The sequence below is a fragment of the Silurus meridionalis genome, chromosome 18 (assembly GCF_014805685.1).
Source record: "Silurus meridionalis isolate SWU-2019-XX chromosome 18, ASM1480568v1, whole genome shotgun sequence".
Lineage (NCBI taxonomy): Eukaryota > Metazoa > Chordata > Actinopteri > Siluriformes > Siluridae > Silurus > Silurus meridionalis.
The window spans coordinates 9,049,375-9,068,969 of NC_060901.1; the positions used below are offsets into that span (position 1 = coordinate 9,049,375).

The 19,595-nt window shown below is 36.7% G+C and overlaps 2 protein-coding genes and 1 long non-coding RNA gene across 6 annotated transcripts; 1 reads left to right on the forward strand and 2 right to left on the reverse strand.

Annotated features, from left to right (window-relative positions):
* Positions 1 to 158: 158 nt before the first annotated feature.
* Positions 159 to 2,226, reverse strand: il22 (interleukin 22). Its single transcript, XM_046873947.1, has 5 exons — positions 1,782 to 2,226; positions 1,485 to 1,550; positions 1,242 to 1,400; positions 1,064 to 1,138; positions 159 to 972 (listed from the first exon to the last, which is right to left on the reverse strand). The coding sequence occupies exons 1-5, from the start codon at positions 1,914 to 1,916 to the stop codon at positions 880 to 882; spliced, it is 528 nt and encodes a 175-aa protein (XP_046729903.1). The 5' UTR covers positions 1,917 to 2,226; the 3' UTR covers positions 159 to 879.
* Positions 1,796 to 11,912, forward strand: LOC124401554. Its single transcript, XR_006928585.1, has 3 exons — positions 1,796 to 1,907; positions 11,416 to 11,477; positions 11,649 to 11,912. It is a non-coding gene; the product is annotated as an uncharacterized LOC124401554 (long non-coding RNA).
* mdm1 (Mdm1 nuclear protein) lies at positions 3,042 to 18,728 on the reverse strand. 4 transcript variants are annotated; one of them, XM_046873944.1, is made up of 15 exons: positions 18,478 to 18,728; positions 17,565 to 17,646; positions 14,901 to 15,214; positions 14,392 to 14,526; positions 13,910 to 14,083; positions 13,644 to 13,786; positions 13,415 to 13,511; positions 12,762 to 12,782; positions 8,485 to 8,684; positions 8,109 to 8,348; positions 7,794 to 7,933; positions 5,009 to 5,142; positions 4,478 to 4,712; positions 3,843 to 3,908; positions 3,042 to 3,401 (listed from the first exon to the last, which is right to left on the reverse strand). In XM_046873944.1, the coding sequence occupies exons 1-15, from the start codon at positions 18,493 to 18,495 to the stop codon at positions 3,286 to 3,288; spliced, it is 2,115 nt and encodes a 704-aa protein (XP_046729900.1). In that variant the 5' UTR covers positions 18,496 to 18,728; the 3' UTR covers positions 3,042 to 3,285. The 4 variants fall into 4 exon arrangements, with proteins under 4 accessions (XP_046729900.1, XP_046729901.1, XP_046729898.1 ...); XM_046873945.1 differs by lacking the exon at positions 18,478 to 18,728 and adding an exon at positions 18,280 to 18,370; XM_046873942.1 differs by lacking the exon at positions 18,478 to 18,728 and adding an exon at positions 18,148 to 18,219.
* Positions 18,729 to 19,595: the final 867 nt, after the last annotated feature.

Genomic DNA, 19,595 nt, shown 5'->3' on the forward strand with positions numbered 1-19,595 from the left:
AGTAACCGCACTGAAGATAGCAGAGAAGTGAAGGCAGAGGAGTGTTAGGTATTAAATATAGGCATAGTCCAAATGTACTCAAAATAACTGTTCAGTCTCTTTATACAGCAGAGCATGTTTATCAAGATTGTCATTCATCACATGCAACAAGCAAGATATTTTTAGTTTTTAAAGATTTTATTGTGAATATGAAAATAAAATGTACAAAACAGATATGCCAAACATTTATAACTCTGTTTTACAGAAGTTTTAAATAATTTCTTTTTTTTTAATAATTGCAAAAAGTAAAAAAGTTAATAATATGAATGCTTTTACAATGCATTTACATTTTCTTCTCTGACATTAGACATACATTCAGTTTACAAGTCAGTTTTGTTGCTGTCCACTTGTGTGGCTTAAAGTCATAAAAACAACTAATTCACACATCATGTGAAGCCCATATTGTCAATACAAAGTTCAATAATTTAGTCAATTCATATTGATGAATAAATAAAGCAAATAAATAAAACATTACAATAAATAATATTCGTAAGAAATATTTTCAAAACACTTTTCATTATAAAAAAAAGCAACAATATACGTATTGTCGTCAGTCAATTGCACACTCAGGAAAAAAAAATACTATACTGTAGCTTTTCTTGTTGATGAGGTGGAATGCTTAAGGATAAGTCTTTCCTACCTTTACATTTTGCACCTTTCACCTGTTGATATAGTGCATTTTTAAAAAATCGTTTTAAGGCAAAAACTGGATGATAGTTCAGTCCAAATGCACCAGTCTATGTGTAAAATACACTTAAGTGCACTACTTCAGCAACAAGAAACCGTACAGTCTAGTACACTTTTTTTCTGAGAACATATTGCAGAAGTTCTTGCATAGGTCTAGGCTGTGCTGGTGGCACTGCAGGACTCATACAGGTAATGGAACAGAATATCAGTTTCCCCAATTGCCTTGTTCTGTGCTTTGCTTTTATTCTGAAACAGAAATGATAATAATATTAATTGGTCTGTTCACAAATTGTGCTACTTACAATTCTGTGCAAATTTACTGTTCTATACAGCCTACCTTGTACATCTCTCCGGCTCTTTTCAGGTTCTGCGTGAAAGTTCGCAAGTGCTCCACATCAGCCTGCTTGGAGTTCTAGAGCAAAATAGACAATAATCATAAAGTATAAATATAAGCACTTTTTTTTAAAAATCTTGTTCATTATTGATGCATGAACAGTATAGTATGTTCTACTTACACAGTGTGGTTCGAGGTCTCTAGCCACTCTGTTTAAATCAGGCTTGACCAGATGAAGGCGTGGATAGTGGTGCTCCACACCTTCATGCACCTGCGCATCCAGAATGTGCCTGAGGTAGTAATCAAGGATCTTGATAGTGGCACAGCAAACATCCCCTTCCTAGAGCAGTAAGAATAAAGTTAGAAAGGTATTTATCCATTGTATCCGTGGCACTAAACCTGCTGCAGTATTTCATGCACTCACTTTTAATTTGTCGCTTGGAATCACTGGAATCAGGCGAGTTTCATGGTCTCGGTCTTGCGCTTGTGCCTGCATAAGCATGCAACAGGAGAAGTGTGTTAATGCATGCAAAGTGCAAATCATTAAAGGATTCAATGTTATTCTTTGAAAAGTTTTGCATCATGCAGACAATATCATATTAACCTATATAATATTTTGTAATATTCTAGTATATTATGGCTGAAAATGTGTAAGTTTTACAGCAGTAGCAATCTCTAACAACACGCATTAACAGTGCGCGACAACGGTCCTTAAACTCACGTGCTTGGCCATGACCATGATGTTGTTCCAGGTCTCCGAGTTGTCCAAAGGGCGCGAGCGGAACCGCGCAGGTCGCGCATCCAGAGCGCAGCAGCAGCACAGCACGAGCAACGCAGCAAGCACAAAGTAATTCATCTCAATTCGTTTACACGTGTGAGCACTCGAACTCAGATCAAGATCCACCGTCCTTTTTTAGTGACACACTGCTTGTGGTAACCTGCATAAGCTAGTGGTTTATATAGTCCCTCCGCCGCTGGCCTAGATTTGATCCCAACGTCACTGCTGTGTGATATCACTTCTTTGATTTGGGCGATTCCGCACACAAGTGCTCACTTTGTGCACTTATCAGCACCTCGGCTTAGGTTGATTGGAAATTTGTACACTCTGATGGTCCGAGTTCCTGAAACGTGCAATCCCGGTAGAAGTTGCCAAACCTGCTATTATTGCGGCTTTTTTTAACGGCCTGGAATATACTTCCGGTGAAATCCCCACGATGACGTTAAAAAAAAAACAACGGAAACGTCTGCTTTCATTCTAATTATTGTGTGTTTATTGTATGGGCTCTTTATTATGTTGACAGTTGAGCAGCTTGAGCAATCTTACAATGAACAGTTGCCAAGTGCATTTTGAGACGCGTTGGACGGGTGCAAAGAGAGCCATACAGACTGTTTAAAAAGTCAGGTAGATAAATCAGATATGCAATTAAAGATATCAATTGTGTCCATGTTTAGACGCTGCCATGACGTAGTTGCGACGTTGCAGGTCCCACTAATAACCCATAAATTGTCCTGGGTATGGCTGAAACCCAAACAACTCAACAGTCCCTATAAAACTGTGCTATTTATGGCTTCCTTTTGGACACTATGTCCATTTTTTTTCATAAAAATCCAATTAAAAAAATGAAAAACTATTAATATTCTAAATAATGAACTATTATAGAATATTAATATTCTGAGACTCGCTTTGGTAACACGGTTTCACGGTATTCAGAAGACTGCACTATCAAATCTACAAGCTAAAATGTGTGCGAACAGGTTTTTTCCAAACAGGTGTGTGTGTGTGTGTGTGTGTGTGTGTGTGTGTGTGTGCGCGCGCGCGCACGCGTTAGAGATAGTCAGAAAAATGTCATCTTGTCACCTCAAACTTGAATTTGAACGTGTACAATGTGTATATCTTGACTTTTAAATTCATGGTCTTTATAATAGTAGAGCTCATACTGTTTTGTCAAAAGACAGTAAATACAAAATACAATACAAAATGTACCAACTAATAAACAAATCTTTTTTTTTTTTGCATTACATTTTTTTAGACAATTTCATTGAAATTTAATTTCAAGTGCATTCATTAAAACCTTTGTCCATGACCAGTCTATATCATTAGTATCAAAATATATTTTATAACTACAAAAAATGACAATTCTAACGCTTAGATCCCTGAATTTTATATTATACATTAGCGTACTGGTCTGTGAGTAGCAAGAGGTGATTTCTGCACCAAATTGGCATTAACTCTTTCCCCAGAAGTCTTCTTTCCTCTTCTGAGCACGGTCCAAAACCTGGGATGCCAAAGAGCAGGAAGCTGCTGACTGGAATGAGATCTGGGACATCCTGTCATCCAAATCTACAGAGAAAGTGAATACAATTAGACTTAGAGATCAGTAGTGATTGCTTAGAACATATAAAGCCAGAATTAGGCAAAAGTTGAGGCAAAATTAACGTGGCCAGATATACAACAATGAAAAAGTGTGCAAAGAAATCACCAAGTATTAGTGAATGAATATAATACATATTAATTACTGCATCATATTTTATAAGAATAATAACCAAATACCAGGCTTGGCGAACTAGGGGTTAAACCATGTTCAATGCTTCCAGTATGTGTACCACATCAAAAGGTAAAGAATCACAGAACTAGGTTGCTATGAACTCTGACAGACAAATAAAATGTTGCCTCAAGTTTACCTTTGGTTGTAAAATGCTGAGTCTATTTTAAATAAACTGGAAATGTCGTGTATACGCCGCAACATTTTTACGTGATCACATATTAATTAGATCATTTTACCATTGTCAGATAGACAGTCATTGGAAGGGGACACAGCTCTTTCTGGCCAATGGACTCCTAGGTTACCTATAAAGTAAAAAAAAACAGGCAAGAGAAGTCTTTCGTCATTTTATTGTGGTGGCGTTATAATGTACCCAGTCATATTGTATATCTAATGACAGCATTTTTATAGAGTGCATTTTGACCATTGCATTCCTAACATCAATGCTGTCTGAAAATGCAGCTTCATCAGAATAGGTCGGAACGGAGGCGTTAAGGCGTGAAATCACAGTATTGATGGAGTAGAGAATAGATTGTACCACACTGCATCACAATGGGGACAGTGTTGAGTAAAGATTTAGCTTGGTCAGGTAGCGCAAGGGGATTAATTCTCATCAGTTGACCCTCAGTGGAAGAAAAAACAAGACAAGGTAATGGAAAAAAAAAACACAGAAAAAGAGAGTGGGGATAAGAGACTGACCTAAATTACTCTCCTGGTGCTGTTTGGCGGTAACTTAACCTCACTCTTTTCCCTGACAGTAAATGACTCATTGTATAGTTTATATGGCTATTATGTCTGGCTTTTGTGGCTTTAAAGGAGAAAAGTTAGTGATGACGATTACACCCCTATTAGACTACGAAAACATAAAATATACCGTTATGCTGAAACTCCGGGTTCCTCAGTGTGCCTTGAATTCTGTTAGCATGTGAAGGGGTACAGTCTATGATCCAGGCAGTGCTTGCTTTTTTATGAGGTGTTTTTCTAGTTAGTTTTGGATCAGGTGAAGGTTTAGGAGGGTCTTCAGTCCATGTGTCTTCTCTTAGGGGAAGCGGGTCTACTGTTGCCATCCCTGCAGCTGGAGGAGAACGAGATGAGCTCACACCCTCGGTCTGTGAAATGGAGCAGAATGTTACTCTTGATCTCTGTTACAAGTGATCTCGCAAGCACATAATCCCTTGCTGAATTCAAGCTTCATTTCAAGCTTCACTTAATAGCTTACTCTTTATATATTATAGTCACATGACTAGGTTGCTGAAAACCACTTCTTATTTTTCAGATAATAGCAATTCTTTTTTAGCTTTTGTTTGTTTATTCATTTAGGACATTAATCTCAATGAATATCTAGTTGACCAAAAGAAAATTATATTTTTTCCATTCAGTGACATTTTTTAAAAAGCCTAGGTACCTTGATGTTTCTTTCAGGATTTGATGCACAACTGAGTAGTCTGTAAGGTGAGTGAGCTTTTCCAAGTGGCGCTTCAGTCCTCCTGCAGGTCTTGGTATGCTTACTCTTCTGAGGGGAGACTAGTATAGCGCCACCTAATAAGTGGAAGAGAAACGTAATTCCACTTTGTTATGCCATTTATTATAGTCAGGAAAATCAGCACATTGTTGACACCTTTTATAAATATATAATTTGTGGGTAATCTATACATTGAACATGTAAACAAGTTATGGCATACTTCTAGATACGTTATATTGATGAGCTAAGAGCAGAAAGGGAGCAAGTGATTTCTTTACCACATTCAACAATGCATTCACATGCAGGCTTCCACTACATTTAAACATTTTCATTTAGAAGACACTGTTATCCAGTGTGCTTTACAATAGTAAAAAGAAAAATGAAAGATGACTCATCACTACCATTCTTCCATTGCACTCATTACACAAGGTCATGGCATTTTCAGCCCTCGTTAAAGACAGTTTCCAAAAAAAGCTTCTACGTACTTTCACCAAGCATTATGAAGCCTGTGGTCATTTTAACTTTACGTTTCCTTATGCAAATTATACTGTTTGGTCTTTTCCCTGTTTAAATTATGCAGTGATCTGTTTGGACATTTTCTCTGTTCACATATTTAATCTGTCTGTTTGCTGTCAAGTGAATTAGTCAATTGAAAAACGTTCATCTGGTGTTTCCATTTGTTCACCCAACCGCTGACGCAAAAACCCATGAGAAGCAAGTTCTTACTTAAATCCGAACATATGAAAATGAAGGAAGTTTTCATTTGTTCCGTTTTTAAATGCAACAATGTAAAGAGAGTGGAACAATTAGAAAAAAAGGACGCTGTTACAATTTTCTCTATGGTACAGATGATTGATGGCTCAGTGAGAAACTTTCCAGGCCGCACTGGTTTGCTTAGTAAATTCTTTGAGTAGTAAATTTTCAGTGTCATTCAAGTTTGTGTTTGGATTATACGGCTTCAATCACTAGATCATAAACATTCTTTAACAATAAGCGTGCATATTATATGTCAATCTACACTTAACTGTTGAAGACTGTCTTTATAAGTTTCTGCCTACAATATCAGACTGTTTCAAATTTTATGTAAAAGTAAACAAATAAGAGAACTACGATCTGTTTTACAAATATCTAAAATCTAAGAAAATGTAGACGTGAATAAAAATTATGAAATTTGAAATGATAAATAAAAAAAGAAATGATAAAAACGTGTATATATATATATATATATATATATATATATATATATATATATATATATATATACACACACACACACACACACACTATATACAATATATATTGTTATAATGTCGCTGCAGTAGAGTCATTTATTTATGTATTTTGTGGGTGTTCAGCACTACTTCATACACACACGTTGTTAGTGGCACAGGACTGTGTAGGTTCTCAGTTCGCCAATAAAGCACTCAATAGCTACTCAATAGCACCCCCTTGTGGAAAGTGGTTTTAAAGCAGAATTTCTCAGCTGCTTTTTACTGTACCTAAGAAAGCTGAGGTCCATTTAGGAAAACAAAAACTAATGTGTTTAAATATTGTAAAAATCTGTTGACATATATACCACTAAAACACTGCAAGGCTTGAGGAAACACTAGTGGAAACACTAACAATATTATCTAAGGTTAGGTTAACAATTCTGGATTGTAATATATAAATAATTTGCTTTAAATGAGCTGTTTGTACACCAAAAATGGTAAATATTTTAAATCACCTTGTATATTAAGAGTGGCACATGTTCATGGTAAAAACATAATTAGAATGTATTTGTCATTAGGAATAATACAATATATTTAAATTTTCAGACATGTCAATGAACTGACAAAGAAGTGAAACATTTTGGTTTCTGGCAAAATCACGCAGAAGGCACGCAGGTGTTCAGATGTCAGATATTCTGACAGCCTTTTTGTATTCATAGTGAAACTTCTTTCAGCATGAAAAAAACAGGTCTACTGTACATCTAAAACCTTTAATGACAGTCTAGTAACTTGTCTATCTACAGTCACGTGTGTCCTGACTTTGAGCTCAGTTCACTTCTGCCAATTGTCTGCCAAATGTCATGTGCTGTTAATTTTATGTTAGGTAACATCACTTCCTACTTCCTACTTCCTAACTTTCTGCTTTTGTAATGTAAAGCACTGTATATTCCAACCTGTTTTTTTTTCCTTTTCTCACACCCAGTCTCACTCTCAGCCAATGACCATGCCCACACACTTTTGCAGACACTGCTGATTACACCATCCTCCCCTTGCACTTATTTTGTCCCATTGGTAATATTTTGTTAGGAACTAATTTGTCATATACATACAAACAAATAAGTGAGTCTTTGCTCTTAGATATTTGCATCCTTGTAAGTGTGAGTGAACAGAAAACAATTTAAAATACTGTGTTTTGCCTTTATAATAAAGCTATGTAAGTAGCCACAAAATAGTTTAATTTCGTTTTAGTTTTTAAAACCACATTCTCGCCACATTGGTAAAAATCCCTCACATCTGCGAGATCCCAGTCCTAACGCATACCTCGCTCTACTATATGTCGGCCTTGTAGGACAACTATTTGCTATTTTGCATACTAAGGGCCTTTGGTATTGAGCCACTACTTATCCTGAGTGCACCACTGGCTACTGTAGGAAGTTGACTTGAGAATTTAAAAATACAGTATAAGATTTTCAGTTGAGATACTCTGAGAAGATGAATGAGGTTTTTTAGTTAGTTACCAGTTGCAGGAGTAGTGAGGTCATGATGAGTCCTCTGTAAAGCCCGCATTGTTTTTAGTTTGGGAGTAGGTAATCTGCCCTCGTCACTGGAGCTTCCAGATTCCTCTGCATGTGATAGTTTACGCTCTGCCAAATTGTCCCTAAACAAACGCAATTCCACAATCAGGATATAATACAAAACTCTAAACAACTTGTAATATTTGAATGTACCTTACAACATTTTCGGGTATTCATTTCAGTGACACACCATAGCAGTTAAGCAACAGATAATTATGAAATTATGGAAGAATGAAATGTAACTGATGCAGAGCTTACTCTTCCTTGTTGTTCTCTGAATGCCTACTTATATTTCCTTCCTCAGTCTGCTCGGGCTGTTGCTTCCTCTGCTGTGTTATATCAGCCACACCCCTTTCACAAGGATTTACTTCCTCATCCCATGCCTTTCTCCTGTGTCCAAGAAAGGTGGGGCTGCAAGGAAGCTCTGTCTCATTACAAGAGTTTCTCCTACTTGCAGTCAAGGACATGGATCCAGTTGGGCTACAGCTCTCCTTGACACTAGCAGCACATAAAGGACACAGACAGAAAAGAGTTAATGATAGATGAGCTTATAAATGATACAGAGGTGAAAGGCACACTTTTTAGGGTTTTAGGTATATAAAGCCTAATCTAACTGAAGACTTTCTTAGAGTACCTGGCCAGATCCAGGGCCTCGATAATGGGACTGTTATTGGAATGAGTGTCCTCATCAGTGAGACTGGATGGAGAAGAACCACTAGATACTTCCCACAGGCAGTTCTGCTCTGACAGGATTTGGCTCAGGTGCTGCCGGGAAAAGTGAGTTCCCCAGGCCCTCTTTCTATACGCTTCTGCTTTCTGACGTAGCTCCTGCACCTAAGAGAATAAAGCCACGGATATTTCAAATTCAGGGCAAAACAATCTGCACTGGCTGAATAATTTACTCTTAGTCATGCATTATCTTGTATGCAAATTTTTGTTTGAAAAACAAAAACCAGACTGGTAGAAAAAAGCTAAAAGTTATTTGCTTTGGTTTGAATGAAAATCCTGTCATACACAAATGTGAGACCAGTACAGGTATATCAACATGTCCTCAAAGAATAGGAATTACAATCATTATAAAAAAAATGTACATGAATAATGCAATGTTTTAATTACTGCACATAAAAACCCAGTAAAACCACATACAACCTGAAAGTTCTGTGGAAAGAAAGCTGCTTACTTGCTAACATGCTGACTCATTACACTGAAAGTCTCATTTGCACACACACACACACACACACACACACACACACACACACACACACACATTACAACACTCTGTTGTAAACTAGACATGTATTAACATGACCTCATAAGAGCTTGTCATACAAACATGATTCCGAAAAACTGGGACACTGTACAAATTGTGAATTAAAAAGGAATGCAATGATTTACAAATCTCATAAACATATTTTATTCACAATAGAATATAGATAAAATATCAAATGTTGAAAGTGAGACATTTTGAAATGTCATGCCAAATATTGGCTCATTTTGGATTTGATGAGAGCTACACATTCCAAAAAAGTTGGGACAGGCAGCAATAAGAGGCCGGAAAAGTCAGAAGTCAAGATGGGCAGAGGATCATCAATTCCCCTAATGCTGCGGCAAAAAATAATGGAGCAATATCAGAAAGGAGTTTCTTAGAGAAAAATTGCAAAGAGATTGAAGTTATCATCATCTACAGTGCATAATATCGTCCAAAGATTCAGAGAATCTGAAATTCGGGCCCTTAGACGGCACTGCATCACATACAGGAATGCTACTGTAATAAAAATCACAACATGGGCTCAGGAATACTTCCAGAAAACATTGTCGGTGAACACAATCCACCGTGCCATTTGCCGTTGCTGGCTAAAACTCAATTGGTCAAAAAAGAAGCCATATCTAAACATAATCCAGAAGCACAGCCGTTTTCTCTGGGCCGAGGCTCATTTAAAATGGACTGTGGCAAAGTGGAAAACTGTTCTGTGGTCAGACAAATCAAAATTTGAATTTCTTTTTGGAAAACTGGGACGCCATGTTATCCGGACTAAAGAGGATAAGGACAACCCAAGTTGTTATCAGCGCTCAGTTCAGAAGCCTGCATCTCTGATGGTATGGGGTTGCATGAGTACGTGTGCCATAGGCAGCTTACACATCTGGAAAGGCACCATCAATGCTAAAAGGTATATCTAAGTTCTAGAACAACATGTGCTCCCATCCAGACGTCATCTTTTTCAGGGAAGACCTTGCATTTACCAACATGACAATGCCAGAACACATACTGCATCAATTACAACATCATGGCTGCATAGAAAAAGGATCTGGGTCCTGAAATGGCCATCCTGCAGTCCAGATCTTTCACCCAAAGAAAAGACTGCAGACTGTTATAAAAAGAAAAGGGGATGCCACACAGTGGTAAACATGGCCTTGTCCCAACTTTGTTAAGATGTGTTGATGCCATAAAATTTAAAATCATAATAAAATATTATAAAATATTGAATAAAATATTGAAATTTGAAACTTCCAGATCATTGCATTCTGTTTTTATTCACAATTTGTACAGTGTCCCAACTTTTTGGAAATCGGGTTTGTAGATGAGATCAAATATCTAATGAGATGGTCTGCAGCAGACACACAACATACTGAGGACTGAAAATGACCTCAAATAAACTTTTATTAACTCACCTCAAATTAAAAGATATATAATTACATTGTTGAGAATTACATGTTGTGACTTGTTAAGGCTTTTTTATTTACACAAATAATGTCATGTGACAGTCTGGGAAAACAGTTGATTGCTAAATAATATATTACAATAATTAATAATATTTATAAAATGTATAATAATTTAATAATAATGCTAGAACCAGAGAGGCCAAGATCTCTTGTTTAACTACAGCACAGGATATGAGCAATGCGCAATTGCTTCTAGTAACATTTAATGAAACGAAACTACTTGTTTTATCACTGAACTTTGGACTTGTGTATTCATAAACCTTGAGTTTGTGCTCCAGCAGAAAGAAATTGTAGGGGTCAGTGACTTATAAATAAATGAGGAGAGTCTTATTATTTAGCAGCGGTCACATTTTTTGCCTAATTGTATTCTTAATGTTGCTTGGCACACATCTGGGGAGAAAATCAGTTGTCTGTTTCACTAACATTAACCCTTATTGCTTTCTACCTGGTAGGGATTTAAAGTAATGTTCACTCCAAAGAGTTCTTTAGCTCTTTAGCCTTAAGTGGTCTATGAAGAACCCCACAACAGAGGTAATCCTTATCACAAAGGAATCCAAGAACAATCCTATAAACCCTTATGAATTCACAGAACATCTGTTTGTTGTAGTGAAATCTGCCTGCTGTATGTCCTATTGTTTATCACCATTTGCCATAAGCCTTTGGATTATCAAGATACAAGAAGCTTATGATAATAAAAGACCAAGAAAACATTTATATATTTTAGACATATAAGAATGTATGCATGTTTTGAAGTAAAATATTTTCCTAGGCTGTCACACAAATTAATTAAAGTAATTATATATGAGAGAAAAAATTCAATTGTTAATGAAATTTGCATTTGCAGAAGGGTAAAGCAAGAAATGGTGACATTGTGGTTAATGCTCTGTTCATGGAGTGAGGAGACAGGTAAGAGTTTTGGGATTGAGCTACAAGTAATTCACATGAACCCTGTATTTTCCTGCGAATTAATAAGATGTTTCTATCTTTCTCAATACACATGAACCCTGTGTTTTCCTGTGTATTAATACGATTTTTCTATCTTTCTCTCTCTCCTTGAACGTGTTTGTATGTGGCCAGGAGAAAGTCTACCAAGGTGGCACAGGGTGGCAACTGCTACCCTAAGAATAAGCATCGCCCCCCCATCACTGGTATCCCAATGTATCAGTTTCCTCGACCGATTTACAGCAGCAGAAATTCAATGTGATGACATAAAAAAAAAAAAAACATTTACTCGTAAATAATGTCAAGAAATCTCATCTTTCTATTAGTCTGTAGTCAAAAGCGTAGTCCAAACAAATGATTCAGAGGATTTGTAATAAACATGTAAGTTTTTATATATTATTATAGTTCATTTTAATTATTCTTTGCGTGTTTCTACTGACTAACATCTTAACTCTAAACTATTTTCAAAAGTATGTTGTTCGGTAGCTTGCATCTTCAGGATTATCCGAAACTTTTGACAAACGACATCACGTGAAAACAGGTTTAGTAAATGAAACTTGGCATAGACTTAAAGTTGCTAAAGGTTTGCATAGAAATTAAAAAACATCTAATTAAATTTATGTTTTCCTAATCCAGATGTCAGGTTTAGGTATAGTCAATCATATATCAGTCTTTATTTCATTTTTATACACCACTATAAAAATGTGTGCCAGAGTGTATAAACTGAATATGTATATCATTCCTTGAATCCACAAGGACCATGTAAGGATGATTGCCACCCCTCATAATTCTCATGCCACCCCATAAATAACTCTCTAGATCCAACCCTGTATGTGGGCAAAGGCTGAGCAAAGCCGAAAGTGACATGTAAGCTGGAAAGCTGTGAATGTATTTTTTCAAAAAGTGCTTCAGGCTTATGTGTGATCTTACTTGGTGTCTGCTTGCACACTGTTACAAATTCCTTTGGTTTTGTTTTCATAAAAAGTTTGTGGTGACTGTATATACCTAACAAAGCTGTATTTTGTAAAAACTCGTATGAGTGGCATTAAAATGGTGGTAAACAGTTGACATAAAAAGATGACTCCTGTATATAAATTCATAATTAAGACTACAAGACATGATCCTATGCAGTAAAAAGTGATGGCACCTGCAAATCACACAGCCTTCAGCACATATTTACAGGAAATGTCAGGGCACCTGAAACCACAGCAACAACAGAAAGAGTAAAATAAAAGGCAGGTAATTTACCTCGTGATACCACTTGTGATCCTGTAAGATTGATGACACACATCAGTGATTAGAAACACCCTTGTGCCAAATTGCAAGCATCTGCATAAATACTCTTGTTTTCCAAAAGCCTACACAGGATGCTTTCTTTTTTAGTTTTCTTTAAATCTTTGATGAGAAGTAGTATACACAATTTGCTGTTGCCACAGTTACAACTCATCATAAAATAAAACAACCCACAGCAGACTGCAAAATGTCTGAGTTTACCAAAACACGTTCATGTATATGGTTTAATCAGCAGTTCTCTAGAAGTTAGATCGGTAGTTCGAAGTGTTATTTAAAATTAATAGATATTTAATGATTTTAACTGAATTTAAAATGGGGATGTCAAAGATCTTCATCCTGCAGCATTTAACACTTCTTAATCATGTTAGTTTTCTGAGGACCTGAATAGTACAACTGCAGGAACATGCTGCTGCTGCTGTGTTGAATGTAAACTGAAAAATAGTAGAACCAGACTTGGCCACACCAATCTTAACAGTCTTGAGACTGCACAGAAGATATTATATAATCAATATAATAGGGCACTATGAATATCACACCCTGCGTTCAGTACTTGTGTTACAAATTGTCCTGTAGTGTATGGGTGAGAAATGTGAGGTTAGTCAGCTTACCTCTTCTCCTACAGTCTTGGACTTGACCCAGGCACCATCCCTGTAGCAGTATTGAAAAGGAGAGCGGAAGTTTGAGCTGTATTCAGTCTTTGCCTTCCTGCGATATGCAAAAAGATCACAAAGATCTGTGTAATACATTGTGCGCTTTGCCATTCAGTAGTGAGGTATTCATTATATCAATTGACATTTAATTTGTTTTATTTAACAACATGTGAAAGCAGACACACACCTAACCACTTTGGGTGAAACAGATTTTTGGGCTTGTGGTGTCTCCGGTTCCTGCTCTAAGGGCTGTGGCTCTGTATGAGGAGTTCTCTCTTTTGGGCTTGACTTCCTGCTGAGTCGCTGATGCCTTTGTTTTTTCTTCTTACTCTGTCATTAGCGTGATGTGAAAGAAGAAAACAAATGGGAAAAAAAGAGGGAAATCTGTATTACATATGTTGTTTATTGTGTACAAAATCAACCGCTATCTCACTACAATAAATACACCTGTACCTTTTCTGGGGTGATATCCATTTTTAAAGGTGAAATCTCATTTAGTTCAATGTCTCTTCGTAAGCGTGGGCCTCTGGGTGGAGGTGATCCTTTAAAACACCTCTTGTATTCACTCTCCATTACTACTGGATTAGACTTAAAAGGTGGGATAGACCTGTTGCTGGAGTACACCATCTAGAAATGAGAGCAGAAATAAACAATATCACTGAAATAAATATAAATGCATTTTCTTGCAACTAGGAGTGTGTGTATGTAGTCATTATTAGAACCATTTAAAACCATTCCCAGGAGATTCGACAGGTCCATTAGTTTTTTTTGTAATTATCTTATGTGGTGTGCCTCTACTGCCATCTAGTGGTGGTATTTTATTTTCTTTCTTTTACAATCTATTTTTAAAAAAGTCAAATTTCACAGTAATATGGAAATCAAGAACTGAATTGCAACTGAAGATCACCTCTTATGTGCTACTTAAGGTCTGATACCTCTTGGGCAGTAAGAAGTGGTGAATCAGCTGCAGGAGTTCTCCACTGATACTGCCTCTGATACTCGGAGCTCTGGCGCACGTTCCTCTGGCGCTCTGACTTCAAGCCTGCCTTCTTCTTTAGTACATGGTTAACCTGTGGAACAGCATAATGAACATTGGTACACCATGTAGTATTTCCACTTCACTGCTCCAAAGTGCAGTGGCTCCACCATAACCCTGATCAAGATACTAAAGGATGAATTTACAGTGAATTTACAGAATGAATTTACTATAGTTACTAGTGCACTTAAACTGATGTAATGACATGATATGTAATGTAGGAACAGTCTGATAAATATAACAAGAGCACTCCAGAATGAGTACTTGTGCATATTAATGGTCAACAATGAACAATGTAACTATTTACACAATCTCAGTTTGCACATATATTGTAGAAAAAGCATGCAAGTAACTAATACAAATTATTTCCCCCTTTCCTGCTAAACTGCAGGTGTGATTAGTGCTTACCCCATCTGCTGGCTGTTTTTGTGTCTGCTGGTCAGCAGAGGCCCTGGAAATGTGATCAGATGAACAGTTTTTCTGAACCGGAGTCAATGTCAAGGCTCTTGTTGGTTTGGATTCTCTTGGGGCTAGAGGGGTTTCTACATTCTCTGCATTGCCGGTTTGTGCTGCAGAGACCACAGCCGGAGGGGAAGCCGAACGGGGTGTAATCTGCCTTCTGGTTAAAACACCTGGATCTCCCCACTGGAAAGATGTAGCTCCTTGAGGTGGCTTTAAATGGGCTCTCTTCTTGGATTGAAACTGGGGTTCTCTGCTAATTCCTTTAGGCAAATAGAAGAAAACAGAAGAATGACCATATATCCCAAAAGCATTAGTGCTTACATAATGTTTGGAATAATCATAAATATATAAACAACAATACTAATTTTATAATGATAATTTTCAGTGTGCAATAAATTTGTTTGTGAAGACCTCTCCAATTCATAAAACATTTGTATCTTGTTAGTTTTTTTGCCAGTTATCAGAGTTGCCAGAGTCCGGCAGAGTTGCCAGAGTTTTAAAAAAAACACTTCATTTTCCTGAAATACATGCATCTCAAATACATGTTGTTAACATGTCCAGCATAACCAATGAACCATTTTATATACTCAAAAGCACACCTATGCTTTATTGAAAAGGGCTTTATACATAATCACCGGCTTATGCCTTGGGTGTCCTTTCTGAATATAATCCTTAATCCTTCCTATTAGATCAGATAGCTGCTGATATAAATTCTGATTGGTCGAGACCTTTTCAAAGCCATTGCAAAATTGTGTCACAAATGTTTATGTTACGATAATTGTCTATTAAAACCAATAAAACCACTATGCCTAAGTCATTGCTCTATCCGTAATGTAGAATTGTTGGTATAATTTTTATAGCAAATATTTATTAATAATAGCTTCATTCTTTATTAAACAGTTCTCACTTTTATTATTTATAATGTTTTCTGTTTGTTTGTGTAGAAGCCTACCTTTAAATAACCTACGAATACCAACGAATACCTTCGAATAAATCAGAACGGTGTAAATAGAGTCAAATATTAAGTATGCACATTTGCACAATGATTTTTGAAAATTGCACATTTTTTACCAACTCTCACTGTGTATTGAATATTATGTGCAGTTTTATATGGCCTAAAATGTGAGCACGCAGCTTTTATAAAGCATGCTTTTAATTTCTTTCGTTGCATTTTCTCATTTTCTTTCTTCACATCTTTGCTCCGACATCTGAAGATGCTATAAAAGGCTATAAAAGGATTTAGTCCCTTTCAGAGGGATCAAAGATATCTATCTGCACTTGATTACAGATGTGTCTGTTTAAATGGTCATGACTTCTTGATGGTTTGTTGCACAGCTGTGTTACCTGAGTAGAACATCAGCATAATGTGTGATTACATGTTGAATTAACATTAATAATGACATTACACATTCAGACACATTCTAAATCACCTTTTATCTAAGTATCTAAGTTTAATTTAATTCAATTGTTATATATTTAATGAATATTTAAATTTGTGTTTTTATTACCATATAATTAGCTTGTAAATTGAAGTGGTGGAGTTTATTTTTGAACAAAGCAGTATTGGTTCAGTTACACACACACACACACACACACACACACACACACACACACTCACACATATATTTATATATTTATATATATGCGTAAAGAACGGATATCGTTAATGTGTGTTGCATTGAATGTTTTATTTTCACCTCTTTTATATTTAGTTATTAGTATTTTTAATAAAAATGGTCAAACCAAAATGTGCACGTTAAAATTTATTTGCATTAACATGTTTTTTGCTTTTTTTGTTTGTTTAAGTCATAAAATCATCCTCCCACACACTTTAAACACACACAGAAAACATTTGCAAGAATATTGAATATTGAATATTGAAGTGAATTTTGTGTAAATTTGTAGAAATACAGTATACTGTATCACATTTATAGTAAATACATGTACTGTACAGTATTAACATTTTACTTAATTTTTTAATGAATAATTTTTATTTTTATGAATAAATTTCATTATTTCTACATAAAACCCCATAAAAACAATTCCCTATAAGTTTTTTGGTCTATCGTGCTATCGGCGAGAGACAGACAGACAGACAGACAGACAGACAGACAGACAGACAGAGTGTGAGCCCACATTTATCCTGTTCTCTTTCTTGAGTGTAAGTTTTGCTTTTCTTTGTTGTACCTTTACACAAATAATTTATATCTCTCGCTAGTAATTTATATATCTTCTAGCTAATTTTTCTCAAGGAGATCATATTCCTTTTGATTGTCCTCACTTTCATTTCCCTAAATTCTTGAGATTTTGACCTCTGTTTTAATGTCTCTTTTTTTTGCCCCTTTTTGGACTTTTTGAAAAAAAAAAAGTACAAACTCTAGATCTCAGGTCTGTCTCTGCAGCTGGGTTCCCCTACTCTCCAGTGGCACATTGCTTGGGTTCACATATCCTAAGCAGTCAACCCTGGTTCAAGCCCCTGTCATGAACGACAGGTAGATAAATGATTGTTGTATAAACTATTAGATAAGCTTAGCAGTATTCAACATGTGCGAGGACTAGGAAGTTCATGATCATCAGGAGAGGAGGGACAGGAAGTGTGCTGTGTCTCACCCAACTGGTCAGAGCGCAGTCCAGCCAATCGCATTGCTTGCTTCTGTGACTCCTTGTGTTTACTCTGATGCCTTTTTATGCCCTGTTTGGTTTCGGAAGCACAAAAGTAATGTTTTAGTGGTGAACATCTCAAGATGACTAGACTGCTTATTGCTTCAACAGTGCAGCATTTTTGCTAAACAATGTTTAATCTAATAACTGCACACCTGGAGCAGTACAGGTGTCAAACTTTAATCTGGGCACAGTGGTGGTTTAGTGGTTAAGCCTCAGGGCTACTGTTTAGAAGGGAAAGGGTTTAAGCCCCAGCACTGCCAAGATGCATCAGTGGGGTCCTTGAGCAAGGCATGTAGCCTTGTTAGACCCCATCTGAATGACAAGATGGTGTATATGTGAAAATCACAATTTCCTTTTGGGGATTAATAAAAGTACTTTAATACGTGGTTAGTAAAACTGGCTAACACACTACAGATGTTTTCTGGACGCATTAGTGAAACCTCTGGAAGCTTGGGTGTTGCTATTAGAGTTTATTGTGTTATTACAGTGTAATGTGTCGCATGAATACACAACAGCCTGGAGTACTTACTGTACGATAGGTGTGTTGGTGAGTGCAGGAAATTACTGTGTTTACTACCGAAAACATGCGAATTATAAAATCAGTCGGAAATATCTTTAGAGAGGATATACTAAAAGAAAAGTGCAGTAGATTTTACTTTACCCCTCACGGATTCTCTCTGTCAATTTCTGGCTTATTTGTTTTCATTCAAAACCGAAAGCATCAGCAGCCTCGGCTCTAAGAGCTTTAGTTTAAACCCAGTGACGTAAATCGGAGCAACTTCCGCTTTCAGCTCTTCCCCTGCACGGGGCTGTGAATTCGCGCTCGCTGTGTTTATTATAAAGTGAATGAATCGCATACCTTGAAACGGACCGTCATTTTGTGGACACTTTCTCGAGCTAAATGAGAACAGACGCGCTGGGGTTGTGTACACGCTGTGTATCCGTCTGGGACGCAACTAAAGGATTTAGTTGCAAGTTAAAGACGCTAATCGCCATGGTGACGCGCCCTGGTTCGAGCGTCCCTTGATACGCGCATGGGCACTAGAGCACCTTTAGAAATGTACAGTGCGGTCTCCTGGCAGCTTAAAATCCATGTTGCTTGAAGTTGTCGCTTCAACCAAACTGTTTTTTGAGTTGGTAATTATGAGGCCCTCTAGATGGCATCAAATCATATAGGCATTATTACGTCTTTTGATTGGATGCTCAGAGAGCGCACAAGTGAGATCTCGCAAACCGCATCTGTAGCAAACTGCACAAGCTGAAATCAAATTTTTTTTCATTCTACAATGTCTGAATACATTTATTTGGTTGCAGATACAGTAAAACCCAGATGGATGAGCATAATTCGTTCGTGAAAATTGCTCGTAGGTCCATTTGCTCGTATTTTCCCCATAAGAATGAATGTAAAAGTGATTTAAACCGTTCCGAAACCTCATTCGATTGTTTATTTATGCACTTAAAAAGTATTTGTAGCCTATTTTAACAAACAAATACACCGCAAATTACTGTACGGTAAACATAATTTAACACTTACCCATGTGGTAGTGGTTGATTGCGAGTGTGAGACACACACCACGCTCGTACTTTTTGACTATTTCCTTCTTGGTTCCAATGGTAATTCTATTTTCCCAGCACCATTACTGATTTTCTTGGGAGACATTTTTCAAGATTTCTAGTGAAATAAAAATATAACATATATAAGTTTTTGCTGCACTGAATATAGGTTTATCCACAATAAATTAGCCAGTGGTGACAGTGGCAAGGAAAACTTTTTATAAGGAAAAAACCTTGAGAGTAACCAGAATCTAACCATCCTAATCTGGGTAACACCAAATGTTCATACATTAAAGTTCCAAAACTGAGGCATGCATTCAGTGATGAACACCTAAATGCAGAACTGTTCATGCAAATTGTAGTCCTAAGCCATTATAGTAGGAATGTAATGGGATAGGAATGTACGTTATTTTTTCAACCAAG

What these genes read in the sequence shown, in the direction of transcription:
- mdm1 (XM_046873942.1), bottom strand. Translation starts at nt 18,204, where the DNA reads ATGTTTTCGGTAGTAAACACAGTAATTTCCTGCACTCACCAACACACC. An exon ending in CACTTCTTACTGCCCAAGAG is followed by an intron (nt 14,084 to 14,391) that starts GTATCAGACCTT and finishes TCTCATTTCTAG; the next exon opens with ATGGTGTACTCCAGCAACAG. An exon ending in ATCCTGAAAGAAACATCAAG is followed by an intron (nt 4,713 to 5,008) that starts GTACCTAGGCTT and finishes TCCATTTCACAG; the next exon opens with ACCGAGGGTGTGAGCTCATC.
- il22 (XM_046873947.1), bottom strand. Translation starts at nt 1,916, where the DNA reads ATGAATTACTTTGTGCTTGCTGCGTTGCTCGTGCTGTGCTGCTGCTGC. An exon ending in TCATGGTCATGGCCAAGCAC is followed by an intron (nt 1,551 to 1,781) that starts GTGAGTTTAAGG and finishes ATGCTTATGCAG; the next exon opens with GCACAAGCGCAAGACCGAGA. An exon ending in GAGCCGGAGAGATGTACAAG is followed by an intron (nt 973 to 1,063) that starts GTAGGCTGTATA and finishes TTTCTGTTTCAG; the next exon opens with AATAAAAGCAAAGCACAGAA.